Source organism: Meriones unguiculatus, chromosome 1 (assembly GCF_030254825.1).
Source record: "Meriones unguiculatus strain TT.TT164.6M chromosome 1, Bangor_MerUng_6.1, whole genome shotgun sequence".
NCBI lineage: Eukaryota > Metazoa > Chordata > Mammalia > Rodentia > Muridae > Meriones > Meriones unguiculatus.
The window spans coordinates 8,223,387-8,241,256 of record NC_083349.1 but is presented as its reverse complement, the minus strand read 5'-3'; the positions used below and the strand labels follow the sequence as shown (position 1 = coordinate 8,241,256).

The 17,870-nt window shown below is 44.8% G+C and overlaps 1 protein-coding gene across 3 annotated transcripts in view; it reads right to left on the bottom strand.

Moving 5' to 3' along the window:
• Tacc2 (transforming acidic coiled-coil containing protein 2) overlaps positions 1–16,441 on the bottom strand; it is a 181,457-nt gene extending 165,016 nt beyond the window's left edge. Inside the window, exons 1-2 of one of the 3 annotated variants that reach the window (XM_060381092.1) lie at positions 16,257–16,441; positions 14,010–14,084 (exon numbers count right to left, since the gene is read on the bottom strand). In XM_060381092.1, the coding sequence (XP_060237075.1) occupies positions 14,010–14,042 (33 nt within the window). In that variant the 5' untranslated portion in view covers positions 14,043–14,084; positions 16,257–16,441. Of the gene's footprint in view, positions 1–14,009; positions 14,085–16,256 lie in introns of those variants that run through there. The other 2 variants (XM_060381074.1, XM_060381076.1) reach the window with 2 other exon arrangements.
• Between the last annotated feature and the right edge of the window lie 1,429 nt (positions 16,442–17,870).

Here is a 17,870-nt window from a genome sequence, read left to right as displayed (position 1 = left end):
CAGCCCAGGAGCCTAGACCTGATGCCTAGAATAGCACCAGGCACAGAAGAGGCAATCTAGACGTTGGTTGACTGCATTAAACACAGCTTATACCCATTCATTCTGAGAGCCATTTCCGTGAAAGCTCTTGCCTACAGGGCCGGGACCCCTGCTGTGTCAACGGCACCACTCTGAGACCACGAATGTGTCTGCACCCGCCCTCCCTCCGCTCCCAAACGGCAGGCTGGGAAGCGGCGCTCACATGACAGCCCAGCTGTCCAGTTGCTTCTTCACATCTCCTCTGTACTGTCAACTGCCTGAGTAAACAAACAGCCTCTCTTGGCCCAGGAATGCTCCCGAGCCCTCAGGATATCTTAAAGCGATCTTCAGACATTGACGGCAACTTTCCTTCCCTAACAGTATCCTCCATCAACAGTAAAGCATCTTCCGTCAGGAGTAAAGCGTTTGCCATTAAAAGAAATGTTTCCACTACTTTTACCTTTCAGGTGTGCTCCATCTCTTTAGACCATGCCAACAGATTAAAGCATGCTTGACCAGAATGGCTAAACCATGCTTGGAGGGTCCACCTACACTACACTTCTTGCATGAGCTTCTGGGGAGCAAAAGAAGCGCAGGTGAATTCTGGGAAATAGATCAAAGGTCATCCCCGTGGTACTGGGAGTCAGGTTTCAGAAATAACTGCCAGGCTGGCCAAATATGGAAGAGGAACACATGTCCACGCTCCAGCTAGGAGGCTGCCCATCTGCCCATCAAGCTAAGGCACCTGCTCGTACCGCTTTCGGTCATCCTGAGACCTTCACCCTAAGGGGAGCACAGGAAAGAGGAAACTCCCCAACACAGGTTGAGAGGACACTCCAGCATCAGGCAGCGGACACCTCAGTTAGGTCAACAAGGGAGAGGCCCTCAGGGTGGGCTCTTAACCCATTAGACCTGAGTGTTTTCTAGCGTGAAGCTGCATATCCCCAGAGGAATTAACATGCTCTGGGGACAAAGAACAGGGCTGAGTCCTTGTTCTTCCCTCCATGGATGAAGAGCACAAGGGTTGGAGTTTGCAGAGTGTGTGTGTATGTACCCATGCCTGTGTGTGTGTGTGTGTGTGTGTGTGTGTGTGTGTGTATCACTGTTAGCCAATAAGAGCCCCAGTTCTCAGCAGACATAGATGAAAGGTACCAAGTGAGGTGGTAGCTGTTAGAAAAGCTGGTGAAGTGTCCACACGAGAGAGTGCTCTCTGCATGATCTGAAAGTTTTGAATGAGTTTGAAATGCTCCAAAAGTTTAATTTTAAAAAGATACAAGGTGGTTCAGAGCACCGGTTATTTTCCCAGAGGTCCTGAGTACAATTCCAAGCAACCACATGGTAGCTCAGAACCACATGGTAGCTCAGAACCATAGGGGATCCAATGCCTTCTTCTGTCATGCAAATGTACAGGAAAACAGAGCACTCATATGAACAAATAAAAAAAATTTTTTTAAGGCATAAGGCTGGGTGTTGAGGTACACACCCTTAATCGCAGCACCTGGAAGGCAGAGACAAACAGATCTCTGTGAGTTCAAAGACAGCCTGGTTTACCAAATAAGTGAGTTCCAAGACTACTTAGTGACACCCTGCCTCAAAATGAATAAATAAATAGGCACAAGGTTTGGGCTATATTCATCCCACCACAAAGGAGGGGAGCTGCTCCTGAAGCCCACATCTTCCTGAGAATCTCTGGGCAGCTAAGGGTTAAGGAGGAAGGGAGAAACATTTTCCTTGTGCTGTAGCCACGGGTAAGGTTCCCACTTGCCTGTAAATTATCCCTGGTCTATGCTCTTGTCAGCAACTCTAAACAAACTCCGTGGGTCACAGAAAGAAAAGGATGTGAAAATAGAGGGGGCTAGTTAGGAAGAGAAAGGGAATCAGAAGAGTGGGAGGAGGAAAACAGAGTAATGAAGGTAAATATAACAATACAATATATACATATATAAACTTATGATCAAAGCCATCATGCGTAATTAATATACACTAATACAACTTTCCTCAAAAGACATTTCCTTTTTAGAAAAGGATTTATTTTTTATTTTTATTTCTGTATATGTATGTCTGTTTGTGTGCATGTCACATGCATGTAGGTGCACAAGAAAGAAGGTATTGGGTCCCCTGAAGCCAGAGTTACGGTCCATTGGTGAGCTACCTGATATGGACACTGGGAACTGAACTCTGAGCATCCGAGAAAGCAGTCTGTGCTCTGAACCACTGAGCCACGTCTCCAGCCCCAGCAAGGACTTTCAGAGTCCTTCCTCCTGGCTCTTCTACACTAGAGTTACAGTACACAACTGTTTCCTGCAGTCACAGAGTTCCTTACACTGGCTCCCAGGAACCTAGCACTGGCTGATCACCCTGGTCCCACTCCCTGCAGCCTCCTCAGCTCTGGTAGGCCCTGGTAACTCCTGATTTCTGTGATAACTTCTTGACTGAGTCCATGTGAGATCATGTGGCATATTCTCTGCGTACCTGGCTTATGTCCATTCTCTGGTTCTGTTCATTCATTTATTTGCTGGCTTATTTGTTTCCCCACGTGTCTGGTTCCCTGACTGCATGTAAGTTCCACGAGGTGAGGGCTCACCTCTGTGGGGGTGGACCCCACGAGTGATCACTGAATGGGAGTCTGTGCCTAAGTCCTGGGTGCTGCAATGGATCCTTGTACAGTGTCCCAAGCTAGAAGACCAAACTGCTCCTATCCTGGCAGAGGCACCCTTAGGAGCTTAGACCTGAGGCCTCCAGCACAGCCCGTTGTCCTGAGTCTGTCACAGATTGATGGAAGTGGATTTGGTTGTCGTTGTTGTTTGTTTTTCCAGCTTGCTGGAGGCCAGAGTTATAATTCTCACTCCTCCACTCATTCAAATGGCCAAGCTGATTAAGCACCGTTAAATGTGAGCACTGTTAAATGTGAGTGATTCCCCAGTGGCTGTTCACTCAGGGGACAGTGAAGAAGCCGGAGGACAGCGCACATGCAAACAGGCCTCACTATGCCTCAAGTTGCCACACAACCTCAGAACGGGTTATGGGAGACAGAGGTTTCAAGCACACCCACCTGGCAGCCACCTTCAGGGTGGAGTGGCTCTTTAAAGCAAATCACACACCATCTGCCCACAGACACACCTGCACTGGCAGGATTGGGATTGTAGGACACGCCTCCCCTTGACCACGCCTGGAGGCACTCACCCATAACCTCTCCAGGTAGCCCCCCTTCCTCTCAATGAGCTCAGCCAGCTGCATTACTATGCAATGAATTGGATCCTTTTAATGACGAATCAGTTTTGCCCACTAGCGTGGAAGGTAGGGCCACCGCACCATTTCCGTCTAGGACAAAGGAAATCAAAGTCGAAGCCTTTGGAAGGGTTAGTGCTGGCTCCCAGCATCTGAGTCCTGTTCTGTTGACAGCACAGGCCTTGTTTGGCATCTCACAGCCTATCAAGAAAGCCAGTGCTCAGCCACACTCACCATGCCATTTCTGAGATTCTAAACCCATGTTGCTGACTTCTAGTGGGTTTTTGCAACTTAATAGGGATGGATAGGAGTAGGCATTAGAGAGGAAGAGGTTTAAAAAAAAAGCCAAATATTCCAATCCCATATGCTATGCCCATTGTCAGTGGTCACCTAGCTGTAGGCGGCTGAAAGGCTAGCCATGCAAAGCACACACACCTGTACCTGCGGAGGGTCTGGGTTTGGAGGCCACAGGATGGTGTTGTGTGAGCCAGTGTTGTCCTGTTGAAAGCAAAGGGTCTTTCTGTTAGGACGTGGTGTGAGGAGGAAGCATCTTCCAGGACGTTCAGTTTCAACTACTGCCCAGTGGACCCTTCCCTGCTCATAGTTACTGGTTCTGCTAAGGTTATTATTGCTGTGATAAAATACTGAACCAAAGCAACTTGGAGAGAAAAGGGTTTATTGCATCTTACAGTGTGTAGTCTATCACCTAGAGTAGTCAGGACAGTAACTCAATACAGGAACTGGTAGAGAGGCCATGAAGGAGTATTGCTTACTGGCTTGCTCAGCTTGCTATAGTACCCAGGACCACCAGCCAAGGGTGGTACCCACCTACTGTGCCCTGGGCCCTCCCTGATCAATCAAGAAAATGTCCTGCAGCTTTGCTCCCAGGCCAGTCTGGTAGGGGCATTTTCTCAATTGAGGTTCCCGCTTTCAAAATGGCTCTGGCTTATCTCAAACTGATATAAAGGTAGCCAGCACAAATACCCAGGGAAGTCAGAAAACAGAGGGAGAGGAATCTATAACATAAAGGCGTGTGAGAAAACCGGCGCCAGGACTCAGCAGGACTCAGACGGACTTTCCCCCTCCCCCGTCACCCAAAGTTGATCACAAAAGAGGGTCACAGAAGAATCACAAAGGCTCATACCTTTATAGAGGAGCCCTCCACCAGTTGTTTCTTCATAGATAAAGCATCTAGAGATAAATGGAAGCTTGGGCAGGACAGGGGTGAGGGAGGCCTAGAAACTAGTTAGCAATGATGCAAGTGTGAAATAAAAAGGTCGTGAAATATCACGGGGGAAAGTGGTTGGACGAGAGGATGGGTTGGATCTAAGCAGTACTAACAGGCTATCATTATGCTCTACAGGGTAGATACAAATTTGAGGTGGACTACCTCACATCTAGACACCGTATCTGACCCAGGAATGGATACATGACACACTCAGAATGGGTCTGATTCTCTACAGGGAGCAGGTCAGGCTGGACCAGCAGCTGGGAGAAACATGGACACATATCTGCCGTCAGCACCTCTTAGCACCCCTACTGCCTAGCCTGAACGCACCTCCTGAACACTTAGAACTGAGAGAAACAGATCAAGATCCAGAGGAGAGAGCACCTGCATTATCTACTGGAGCTCTGGACTCAACCAACACTGCAACTAGAGCCGTGGGTGTCTCAGTTCTATATGCCAGCATCCCTTTTCTGCTCATGATCATTAGAAATCGGGTGCCTGTCTCTTGGAATCCCCTGAAGGCCTAAAAAGAAATTCACAAGGATAAAAGTCGAGGCCACCAGTTACTCAATCATAGGATGATGTGTTAGGTGTGTAAGGTGACAGTGGGTAGAGTCGGGGTGACCTTCAGATTTTGGTTTTTGGATGTCATGTTACCCAGGAATAGAAATGCAGGAAGAGAAGCAGAATGATTAGAGAGGTGAAGTTGGGTTTGGGAAACTCAGGAGGCTGTGGTCATACCAGTAGAGGTATCGAAAAGATAGAGAAAGATAAGCCTCATCTCCATGAGGAGCCCCAATCTACAGCCGCAGATTCCCACACTTCATCGCTCTGCTTCTCTGTGGAAGGCAAACCTCATCCTGCTCTCGGAATTCTAAAGACAACCTTACAAAGGTCCACTGGCTTGTGACTGGAGGTGTGGAAACTCCCAGAGACCCCTGCATACTCTAGGAAGGTGGAATTAGAGCAGAGATAGGTTTGGAGGACAGGTTTGGAGCTGGTAGAAGGTGGGAAGAAGGTGTTTCTCCCCTAAAGCATCTTTATCTTCTAACTAGCAAAGCCTTGAAGCATTAAAATAGACTGGGAGAATACAGTGAGGTGGTCAAAGAGCAAGTAGCACCACCTTTATGGAAAGCATTTTGCAACATGTATAGCAAGAGCCTTGCAAAAATCCTTGCCCTATGACCTAGAAGTTCCATCTCAATGGAATCCACGCTTTGTAAGTAATAAGTACCTCATTCTGGACAGCATGGCTTGTGAGAATAATGGGGAGTTAACATAAGCTACCCTAAACTGCCAGTATTCATGTTGAAGTTCATCTTGAGGAAGGCAGGTGTAGCAGTTTGAATGAGAAAGGCCCCCAGGGGTGCACGTTTGAATATGTGATCTGTGGTTTGTAGAATAGTTTGGGAAGGATTAGGAGGTGTGATCCTGTTGGAGGTGGGCTTTTAAGTTTCAAACATACCGTTCCTAGTCTCTCTTTCTATCTCTCTCTATCTCTGTCTCTCTACCTCTGCCTTGTGTTTGTGTCTGAAGATGTAAGCTTTCAACTACTGCTCCAGTGCTACGTCTGCTCTTTATGCCACGTTCACCACCATGATGGGCATGGACTCTAACCCTCTGCAACCATAATTTCAAATAAACTCTTTCTTCTGTAAGTCATTTGGCCATGGTGTTGTGTCACAGCAGGTTTGCTCATCGTTCCTAGGGTTGTATTAAAGTCGCTAAAGCAAGTATTCCTTTGGTCTGGAGATATTCCTCAACCCTGACATGCCGTGTATTACAAAATTCTTTTGGAGACTTTTATTTTGTAGAATGCTTTGTAGAATTCTGACTTAAGCCAAATATAGGCCAATAAGAGCACCTTTTATCACTATGGTGGAACCAAAACTCTTGCTAGATATTGCCATATGACCCTAGCCATGGAAGACAATATGGCCCCTGGGTCAGAACTACTCTTTCATCTTGTTTGTAGCTAGCAGTGGGGCCTTGGAGTTTATATAGACCCATGAAATATCAGGGGAAGGATGCTAGCTGGTATATAAGGAGGACTAGGGGCCAAAGTATGTCTAGTACCACCTCAAGTGCTCTCATCCGATGGCCATGCCTTCATCCACTCATGATGGAATTTTCCTATGAGGAGCAAGTGCAAGGGGGCTGACCTGAGGCAACCCAGCCAGCAGGCACATTCACCGGTTCAGGCTATTTAAAAATAGTTGAAATTAGTAGTTAACACGTTTTTATTGTTTTGAGGTTATTTTGTTGTTGTTGTTGTTGTTGTTGTTTGTTTTGTTTTTGAGACAGTCTTTCTGCTGTGTAAATCAGGCTGACCTTGAACTCTGAGAAGATCCAGTCACCTCTGCTTTCCATTAAAGGTGTGTGCCACCATGCCCAGCTATGAGCATGGTTTTAAATGCAGGCTTTTTCTTCTGCAATCTTTGAAAAGCAGGAGTAACCACTTCCCCATTCGTTTTTTTTGAGGCTAGCAACATTCAGATACCAAAAACCAGACCCTTCCTGATGAACCTGGACACAAAAGTCCAAACAATATATTAGCAAACACAACAAAGCACTATAACACTGTATCAAAATAATTACACACCATGGCGATGTGAGATTTATTCCAGGTATGCAAGGAAAGAAATACTTGTGATTGTGTCAACTGATACAGAGAAATCTCTAGCAAAATCCAATTGAAGGATTTTAAAACAGCCTAAGGCTGGGCAGCTGCATGCCTTTAATCCCAGCACTTAGAGGGCAGAGACAGTCTTTGAGTCTTTGAGTGGGCAGCCTGATCTTCAGGGCAAGTTCCAGCATAGCACATAGCCAGGGATAAACAGAGAAACCTTGTCTCTCAAAAACAAACAAACAAAAATCATAAATAGACTAGATGCCTCTCCTTATAAAGGGTGTTTATTTAAAAAACAAATCTATAGTTAAAATCTTCCTCGACACTAGAAAACTTAATGCTCTCCCCCTGAGATTAGGAATAAGGACAAGAGATTAATTCTTTTTACCCTTAGTTAACAAAGCAATGGGAGTCCTTGGCACTATAAAAAGGGAAAAGAGAGAAAGAGAGGATAAAGAAAAATAAATTAAGACTGTTCAGAAAGGTATGGGGGGAGTCAAACTGTCTTTATTCACAACCATTATTTCATAGGAAATCTCAAAGAAGCAATGGAAACAGCAACTACAAAAAACATTGGAACTGGGGTTGGGGGAAAGGAGGGCTGGGGGGAGTGGGTAAGGGGTTGGAGGGAAGTAGGTGGGAGGGTGGTGCTGGGAGGAGAGGAGGGAGTGGGGTTGCAATTGGTTTAATTGTAAGATAAACAAATTAATGAAGAAAAATCATTGGAACTAATAACTGAGTTGATCATAGATTATAACTGCACATAAAACCAACTCTCTAAATACAAATGTGTGGACAGTGAAATGATTCTCTACTATTTATTCACTCTAGAGAAAAATGTAGTACTTAGGTAAAAACTTGACAACATATAGACAGGATCTGTTTGCTAAGGATCATCAAATGATTTTTTTTTTTTAATGGAATAAAGGGAAGCACCATGGGTTCACGGGGTAGGAAATTCGACATAGCAAAGAAGTCAGTTCTTTTCTACTTGATCTACTCTTTAATGTAATTCTTTTTCACAGAGACAAGGGTTTCTCTGTGTAGCCATGGCTGCTCTGGAACTTGCTCTGTAGAGCAGGCTGGCCTTGAATTCATGGAGATCCACCTGCCTCTACCTCCCAAGTGCTGGCATTGAAAGTGTGCACCACCACTACACCTGGCTTCTTTAATGTAGTTCTTATCAAAACCCCAGCAACCTCGTTGTAGATAAAAGTTTATGCTAGAATTTATATGGACAAACCACCATTTCTAGCACAACTAAGACATTCTTTGAAAAGACTGAAGTGTGAAGACTCTACTTTACTTGAAGACTTAACACATAACTACAGAAATCAAGACAGCAATATCTGCTCTTCCATTCTGAATGCCTATTCTAACTGTATAGAAGGTCACTGAGATGTTTAGACTTGGGATCTGGTTAATGTTGGTGTGATGTTTTTATTTAGATACAAGGTTTGTAAAAATAAAGTTTCTAAAAAATTTTTAATCCAATTAAAAACAGAGTCAGTGTTATATACAGAAAGCTTAGGCTAGACCTACACAAAGATGTCTAACTGATTTCTAACAAAGATGCAAAATCCATCCAGTGGAATAAAAACAGTCTCTTTTCAACAAATAAAACTGAGAGAGCATGGACATTCATCACCAAAACAATAAATGTCAAAATAACATACAAAATAACGAACCCTCTTCTTTAAGAAAATGAGAACATAAGCCAGAAATTATAAGAAAGTATCTGCAAAAATAAAAAATCTAAAAAAGGGCTACTATTTAAAATCAACCTTTAAAATGCAATACTAAGACACTGAGCACTGTGGGGCATGCTTTTATTCCCATTACTCGGTGAGTTTGAGGCCAGCCTGATCTACATAGCTAAGTTCTGGACCAGCCAAAGCTACATAGTGAGACACTGTGTCAAAAAGCAAAATAAAAAGTCAAGAAGCTTACTAAAGATGGGCCCAAGACTTTGAAAGCTCACCGAAGGAGCCGTCCAGAGGCAAGCAGCACAGGATAGGATGCTCTTCACCATATATCATCAGAAAAGTGCCAGCTAAAGCAACAGTGAGACGCCACTGCGTACTTGTGAGGACGACCGAGACCTAGACCACTGCTGGAGTCCAACACCAGGGAGGACAGAAGCCAAGAGAAAGTCCTGTGTGTTAGCAGTGGGACTATGAAATGGAATAGCAACCTGAGCAGGTAGCCAGGCAGGTCCTTATAAAACGAAGCATTCCCTTATCATGTGGTAGAGCAACCACACTTCTCCATACTACCCAAAGGAGTTATGGTTTATGTCCACCTAAGATGCATGTTCACTGCAAGTTCATGTAACATTTGGGAACATCAGGATGGTCTCAGGCAGATGAGCAAACTGTATCTAGAAAATAGGATCGCATTCAGTACTGGGGAGAAAAAAGAAGATGAGCTATCAAGCCATCAGGAGAAACAGGAATTGTAAGTAGATTTTGCTAAATCAAATAAGTCAATCCAAAAGGACCGCACACTATATAATTCTGATTATATGACATTGTGGAAAAGATACAACTTTTGAAACAATACAAAGATTTACAGCTGGACCAGCAAGATGGTTCCTGGGATATGGACACCTACCAAGCAAGCCTGCTAACCTAGATTCTGTTCCCAGAACCCACATAACAGTGGAAGAAGTGAACTTACTCCATAAAGATAATCCTCTGCACACACGCATACCCTGTGACATGTGTATCTACACAAACACACACTGATGATGATAAAATATATGTATTTTTTAAAGATCTGTGGTTGCCAGGGCCTGAAGGACGGGGAAAGGTCAAGCAAAGAGAATTTTAGAAATATGATACTATTGTGCAAAGCGCATGTGTTACATATGTCAAAGTCCACAGACGGTACACCATCAAGAATGAATCTTCACATAATGTATGGACAGTGAGGGATAAGATGTGTCAATATGAGTTTGCTGGTTCTAACAAACATACCGCCCTGGTAGAGGAAGCTAATAATGAAGATGGCTATGAAAATAAAACTAACTTAGGAAAAGAAAGGAAAAAGTCAGGTATAGTGGTACACATCTGTAATTCTAGCACTTGGAAAGTGGAGACAGGAGGATCAAGAGTTCAAGGCCATTTTCAGCAACATAAGGAGTTTGAGACCAGCCTGGGTACATAAGAGCCTGGTGTGTGCGTGTGTGTGTGTGTGTGTGTGTGTGTGAGAGAGAGAGAGAGAGAGAGACAGACAGACAGACAGACAGACAGACAGACAGAGACAGAGAGAGAGAAAGAGAGGAAAAGAGGGGGGGAGAAAGACATAAAGTGAGAGAGAAACAGAGAGGGAGAAAGGAAAGAGAGATTAATCTCAAATTTAAACCTTGTACCTTATGAAAGTTAATTCATGGATCATGGACTTAAAAATAAAATATTAAACTGTAAAGACTTTAGAAAAACACCAAAAAAGAAAATCTCCAGGATGTAAACTCTTAGGCTTAACAGTAGAAGAAAAACAGATATACTGTGCCTCAGTAAATTAAAATGCTGTTTTATACAAGACCGTATGAAGAGGATGGAAAGATAAGTTATAGAACAAGAACACATCTAACATCTACAAATCACAGTTTGACTTCTAGAATATGTAAAGACCTCTCAAAATCCAACACTGAAATAATAATAACATTTATAAAATGAGCAGAAGATATTTCACCAAAGAGATTAGTTGCCCATTATCCACAGGAGAAACACTCCTCGCCCCTGGTGGCTGCCACAAAGGTGGGCAGAAAGGATGGGCAACTTTGAGCCTGCGTTGATTCTGCTCTTTGTAATACATATATATAGACCTATGATGACGTTTACTCACAAAGTGGCTAAGTAAGAAAATAACAACAGGAACTAATAAAAAAAATTATAATTTTATGACTCGTGAAGGCAAAGGCAGGCAGATCTCTGTGAGTTCGAGGCCAGCCTGGTCTACAAAGCAAGTCCACGATAGCCAAGGCTACACAGAAAAACCCTGTCTTGAAAAACCAAAACCAAAATCAAAGCAAACCAAAGCAAAACAAATTTTGACAATACACTATAGTAAACGTTATGACTGGTTTCTTTTCTGTTTTGTTTTTCAAGACACAATTTCTCTGTGTAGTCTTGAATGTCCCGAACTCTCTCTCTCTCTCTGTCTCTGTCTCTCTCTCTCTCTCTCTGTCTCTCTAAATCAGGCTGGCTGTCAACTTGCAGAGATCCACCTGCTTCTGCTTCCTGAGTGCTGGCATTAAAGTTGTGCACCACCACCACCCTGCTCATGACTGGTTTCTCTTTCTCCTACAAACATCTTTTTAAAATTTGACGTGTGCATGTCTCCGTGTCTCCATGTGTCTGTGTAAGTGTGTGTCTCTGTCAATGTGGGTGCAGATGCCAACAAGAGGCCAGAAATGGCATTGGGATAGCCTAGAGACAGAGTTAAAAGGAGGTTGTAAGCCACCTGACATGGGTACCGTCTTAGAGACATGGGTCTGTAAGAGCAGCAAGTGCTCTTAACCTCTCTCCAGGCCTCCGGCATCTTATTTTACTGTGTGTACCCTCCATATGATGGTATAAGAGGACAGTGTCTATGGGATGATTGGGAGAGAAGGGCATGGTGGGCGCTGTGGTGTAGCCTTGGGCAGCTGTGAAAGGGCAGCTTGAAGACAAGCATGCAGTAAGGTTGGTCTGAAACCCGAGACTACCACTGACTGACTGATGGATGGTGGCCTGTGCAGCACGCATAGCTTCTCCAGTGATGGATTCCCTCCCTCGACAGAGTTCTACGGATGCTTCTCAGACAGAGAAACTGATCATTCATCATGTTCTGGTGGGAGGGTAAGAAGGCATAGTGACTGGGAAACAGTTGGACAAATCTTTATGTAACTAAACATGCAATCATCGTTATATGAGCCAGAAATTGGACATTTGGGTGCTTATCTCAGAGAAGTGAAAATGAGCACACACATGCATGCATGCCTGCACACAAATGTACATGGAAACCTCAATTGGAACAGGCAAAGACTGAAAACAAAACAAATGTGCTCTGAGGTGAGGAATGACCTGAAGACTGGATTGCACCTTCGTAACATGGAATACAACTCCATAGTGGCAGAAAACAGTACAAGCAGCTTGGGTGTATTGCCAAGAGCATTCTGCCCACTGGAAAAAAAAAAAAAAAAAAAAAGACAGTTCTAAAAGATAACACACCATCTGACCCTGTTTCTATAATATTCTTGAAAGGATAAAACTGTAGAATATTATCAGTTGCCAGAGTTCTGGGTGGTGGACAGAAGTGGGCATGGCTATACAGGACAGAAGGAAGACCCTGGCTGTGGAAAGACTCTGCTATCTAGACCAGCTTGATATCTAGACGGTAAAATTTGGCAAGCTGTCACCCTTGAGGTGCTCTCTTTGTATTTTTTAAAACTATACATAAATTTACTGTTATCTTAAAAAGCTAAAAAAAAAAAAATAAGTAAATTAAGAGCCAACAAGATGGCTCAGTAAGTAAAGGTACTTGCTGGCAAGTTTGATGACCTGAGTTTGGTCTCCAGGACCCACATGGCAGAAGGACTCCCATAAATTGACCTTGGCCTCTACATATATGCCATGACACGTGCATGCCTCCACACAGGCACAGACATAGATATAAACACATGTACTAAATAAATAAAATGTATGTAAAAATAACATTACAGACTTTGTAGGAAAATACAGACTTCTGACTTTTTTTTGAACAAATAGGAAAACCCTGCTGCACTGGACCCACTTCTGCTTAGGACCCAAATCAGCTGGAGTGATGGCGGCTGCCTCCATCAGGCCAGACCCACCTGTCTGCCCCAGTCTTCACCTCTCCCTACTGTCTCATACTAACAGTTATTGCTTCCTGCCTGTCGCCTCAAACTCCTAGAGTTTGCCACTTTTTTTTTTTCTTTTCACATTGGCATTGCCCTGCCTAAGACTGTTGAGAAGAAGGAAGTGAGAAAACAAGCCTTGGATTTATTTTTAAATTTGTGCGTGTATGTGTGGGTTCACGTGCGTGCAGGGCTCTCAATCCTGGATATCACCCCTCAGGCACCAGCCAGCTTGTTCTTTGGTACAGGGTCTCTCACTGAAACTCAAAGTTTCCTACTGAACGCGACTGGCTGGCCAGTGAGCTCCAGGAATCCTCCACCTCCCCCAGGCTGGGACTGAGAGTGCAAACCACGCACCTAGCTTTCTATGTGTGTTCTCGGGACTGAACTCAGGCCCACATACTTGGTCCACATACTTCATCAACTGAAGTGTTCTCCAGCCCGCGGCTGCTTTTGAAATCCAACTTCTTCAATCAAACAGGCCCATCCCGTTCCTTCACTGTGTGAGACATGGCAGAGTGTCTCTGACTCTGTTCACTGGGGCATTAAAAGCTAATCTCCTCAAACTTAAAATGGATAATGGCAAACTATGGCTCTGTATTATTAACCCAGACTTACACACTAAAACAGTTAAAAGTTCATTCTTCAACTGTGGAAACCTTGTCTGACTCTAAAAACAACTATTTGCATTAAATCGGCTCTGCATTCCTACATTTGCAAACCATTTTAATCTCTGCCGGATCCATGAAAGTTGCTGAGTAGATACAATCTGGAGAAAACGCACTCACTTCCCATTATGTCAAAGGCACAGGATAAAAAGTGGTGTTGTGACTTGTAAAGTGGGGCTAGCTGCATGCTAAGGGAATTCTGAAAACGTAATGAAGAAATAACCCCACGGGTGAAAACACGCCACGTGGATCCAGGCGGAGGCTGTGTCTTCCCTTGCCTCTCGCAGGACAGAGAGGAGATGTTGGGGACAGTGCAGTCATTTCGACAAAGATCTGTGCAGCAGGAGGTGGGAGAGAGAAGCTTCCTGAACCCACCTGGTGGTCCGAGGTGCTGTTCTCGTTGCCCATGGTGACTCAGGGGGCCCTGGTCCCTCAGAATGGTGTCAGTGACTGGAAAAAACGAAAGGGCATAAACATCTGGAAAAGTGGAAGGAGAGCTGAGGTTTTTCTCTTCTGCTCATCTCCCCAGACTCAGCACCAGACGATGGCAAATGTTTATCTGTTCAGCCACATCATGGAAAATCACTTTAGAAGGGTTTTCTTTTGCAACATGCCACCCAGACTCCTTTCCCAATACGGGCTGGTGCTTTCACTCCCCGCCCAGTGTTGGCTGCAGCTTCTGAAAGGCAAGTTTGTTCCTGGGTCTGAGTTAGCGCCGGCATGCACACATATGCACATACACAAAGAGTGACAAAAAGCCGCCCCCCCACCCCTCCGCCCCAAATGCCAAGAAGCCTGGGGAACACTGCTCCCAGGAGGATTTTCTGTTTCCAATTGTCCACAGTTTGGAAACTGGTTGCGGCTGCTTTCTCTCTGTTGGTGACAGCACAGCCTGCTGTCAAACATTAGGAGGCGTGAAATCTACTCCTCTCCAAGAACATGGTGTTTGTGCTCTTCCCTCCCAGCCCTTGTTTCATCTATTCAGCTTCACTTCTGTGTATGTTTTTATGAAAGCGGAGCCGGCTCCTTGCTGAGGGAGCTAGGGATCTGGGGGCCAGGCTAGGAATAAACACTCATAGGAAGCTGCCCAAGACAAACAGAATGTGCTGTGGGGCCTTCAGTGACAGTATTAATGATCCTCATAGCTAAAATGTGCCCTGCACAGTTGTCAGGGAGGCACCGTCCCTTGCCAGACATCACTCACTAAATTTCAGGGACGAAGATGGCACCCTTACTTTTTTTTTTTTTTTTCTTCATGGAGAAACCAAGCCACAGAGACTTTGAAAAATCAGATGCTCCTTAAAGCTGATGCCTCGGGGAACCCCAGCCTCATGCAGTGGGGAGGACCAGGATCCAAGCCCCAAAACCCATGTGAAAAGGCAGCTGCGGTTGCATGAATCTGTAATCCCAGAATTCATACAGCAAAGTGGGAGGGAAAGGCAGAAGAATGGCAGGAAGGTTACAGGCCAGCTAGACTGAAGTAGGTAGTCCAGAAACAAGAGAGACCTTGTTAGCCTTGATTAATAGTAGTAGGTGGTGAGACGGATTCCTCAGAGTCGTCCTCTGACCTCTGTAAGTGAGCTATGGCAGGAGTAAGACACTTCAGGCATGTGTGTGTTCTTGCACACATACAGAAATAACAACTGACTTTAAACACAAAAATTAAAACGATCCTTTTGGTTTACTTAGTCGTTCGGTCAACATTGATGGGGTAACCAGCACATGCTACGCTTACTGAACAACCACCGATCAAGAAAATACAAGCGTTATGAGCAGGACCAAAAAAATGTGTCTGGGGACTAGAGGGTGTGGCTCAGTGAGAGCGCCCTTGGTTCAATCCCTAGGACTGATAAAATAAGATACCTCAAAACCAATGAAAAGGCAATAATGACACCCTTATGCCCAAATCTCTTGTTCCTAACTTTCAAATCAAGAGAACACAGCTCATCAGTGATTTCCAATAATTTACTTTGAATATTCACCGCACATATATATCATGCTAAGCTATAGAATAAAAAAAGTCATTTATTTAAAACGGATCAGTTTGAATTTTTTGTTCATTTTGAAGATAATTCCTCATAAGTAAATAAGGCTGCTAGAACCATTATTACTTAAACAGTTATTAACTTCCTTGTAGGAACCAGGCTAAAACACGTGGCATTAAATTTCATATGGTCCATTGTAATATTAAATTCTTCCTTTTTAGCTTTTTTGAGACAGGTATCTCTATATAGCCCTGGCTGTCCTGGAGCTCACTCTGTAGAACAGGCTGACCTTGAACTTGCCTCTGCCTTTCGAGTGCTGGGATTAAAGGTATGCACCACAATGTCCAGGTGGTGCAGTGTTAATTTTTAATACTCATTTACTAAATAACTTTAATAATTTTATTAAAAACCATAAAAACTAATAAAACTCACTGTGTTGCTAAGGATGGCCCAATCCTCCCGTCTCCACCTCCTAAGTGCTGAGTTAGCTTTTAAAGAGACAAAGGCAAATGGCAAAACTCCCTCTGCCACAGTATGACCCAGACACAAAGACTGTAGAATCACACCGGAACCCTTCCCTGGGAACTTCAGGACAGGTACCCTTCAGCCCCCAGGCCAAAAAAGCAGGTGCTCCTACCTGTTTCCACTTAGCTGCAGGGACTGTCTGCACTCTGAAGGCTTCAGCCCACAGAAAGTTTGCTTTCCAACACCTGAGCTTTCCCCTTATCTACTCAAAGACCTGTGAGGTCTAAGCCAGTTGGACAAACAGCTGTTCTCCACCCAGGTGCCGTCACAACCCAGCTGGCTTCCTACCTGGGCCGTGCCTGCCCTTATCCAAGCCTTCCTGCCTGGGAATCTGCACCTCCCAGCTGCACACGCTTGGGGCCTTTACACTGAGCATTCTCGCTGTGGTGACATCAGCGCAGGCTCCTTTCAGGACAGGCTTAACACTGCCCCTGCCCTCTGATTGGTCACACCTAGCACTGCTTGCTTTTGTGCACGAGATCAGGGAACAGATCTCTTTCTAGAAAGAAGTCACGTGTTCACAGAGCTTCTTGTGTGCACCTGGGGAAATTCCACTGCAGATAGTATGGAAAGACAAAGAAAACTCGTGGAAACCAGATGACGCGGCAGTCTGGCTCCCGTTGGTGTGTGCAGAATGAACTTACCCAGGTGTGGTTTGAGTTTCAACCAGTGAAGTCATAAAAAGTACTTGCATGACTGGATTTGCTGATAGGCAGGCTGCCTGCCCACTGGGGTGGAGGCCTGCAGACCCGAGAGAACCGCAGGCGCCCAGCCAAACATTCCCCTGCCCGCTGCCGCCGTCTCCTATGCCCACGATCCCTTCACTTTTCCTCCTCAGTAAACGAAGGCACCTGCAGAGGGCCCTGACCCCGTGCCTAGACAGAACCACTCAGGGAAACAAGTCGGGCGTTTTGTCCAGGGATCCCTGGATACCAGGGAGGAAACTGTATGCTCCCTGGAGGTGGTTAAGCCCCCCACACACACCGGGGAAAGCTGATTGCAAAAGAGCTCACTACCCTACTTTGCGTTTGAATAGCGCAGAATTGTGTAGGTGTGGGCAGATGACCAGATAACCACAATGCTTTCTAGCTGCACAACGAAATATTATGCAGCCATAAAAAGCAAGCAAGCATTGGTTCATGCTCCAACTCTGATAAGCGTCAAAAGCATCGAGGAGGCACAATAGGCCACAGCGTGAGTCCACTTATACAGAATCCCCAGAACTGACAAATCCGTAGGGACAGAAAGCACACTTGTTGCTTCCAGGAGCTAGGGGAAGAATATCAGCTGAACGGGTGCACGGGGTTATTTTGGTCTGATAATAGTGTTCTAGAATTAGAGGAACAGCAAAGACCGTCTGTGCCCGGAATGTCACTGAATCGCTCATTTAAATTTTAATACCTAAATTTACATTATCTGAATCTCATCATAATTGTTTTCTTGATTTTTTTGAGATCTGTAGTGCAGGGTGGCTATGTAGCTCAGGTTGTCCTTGAACTCCTGACTCTTCTGCCTCCAGCTCCCAAGCACTAGGATCAAAGGTGTCCACTGTCATGCTTGCCTATAATTTTTCTTAAAGTTGTGTTTCACATCTTAGGGTTGTGTGTAATGTAGAGTTTGGGGAAGGGAGAATTCTAGCAGTGAGGGGAAAAGGCTTGATGGCCATTTCTTTTGTGTTTATCAACACCAAAGGTCAAGGTTCAGAGGAATGAGGAACAAGAATTCT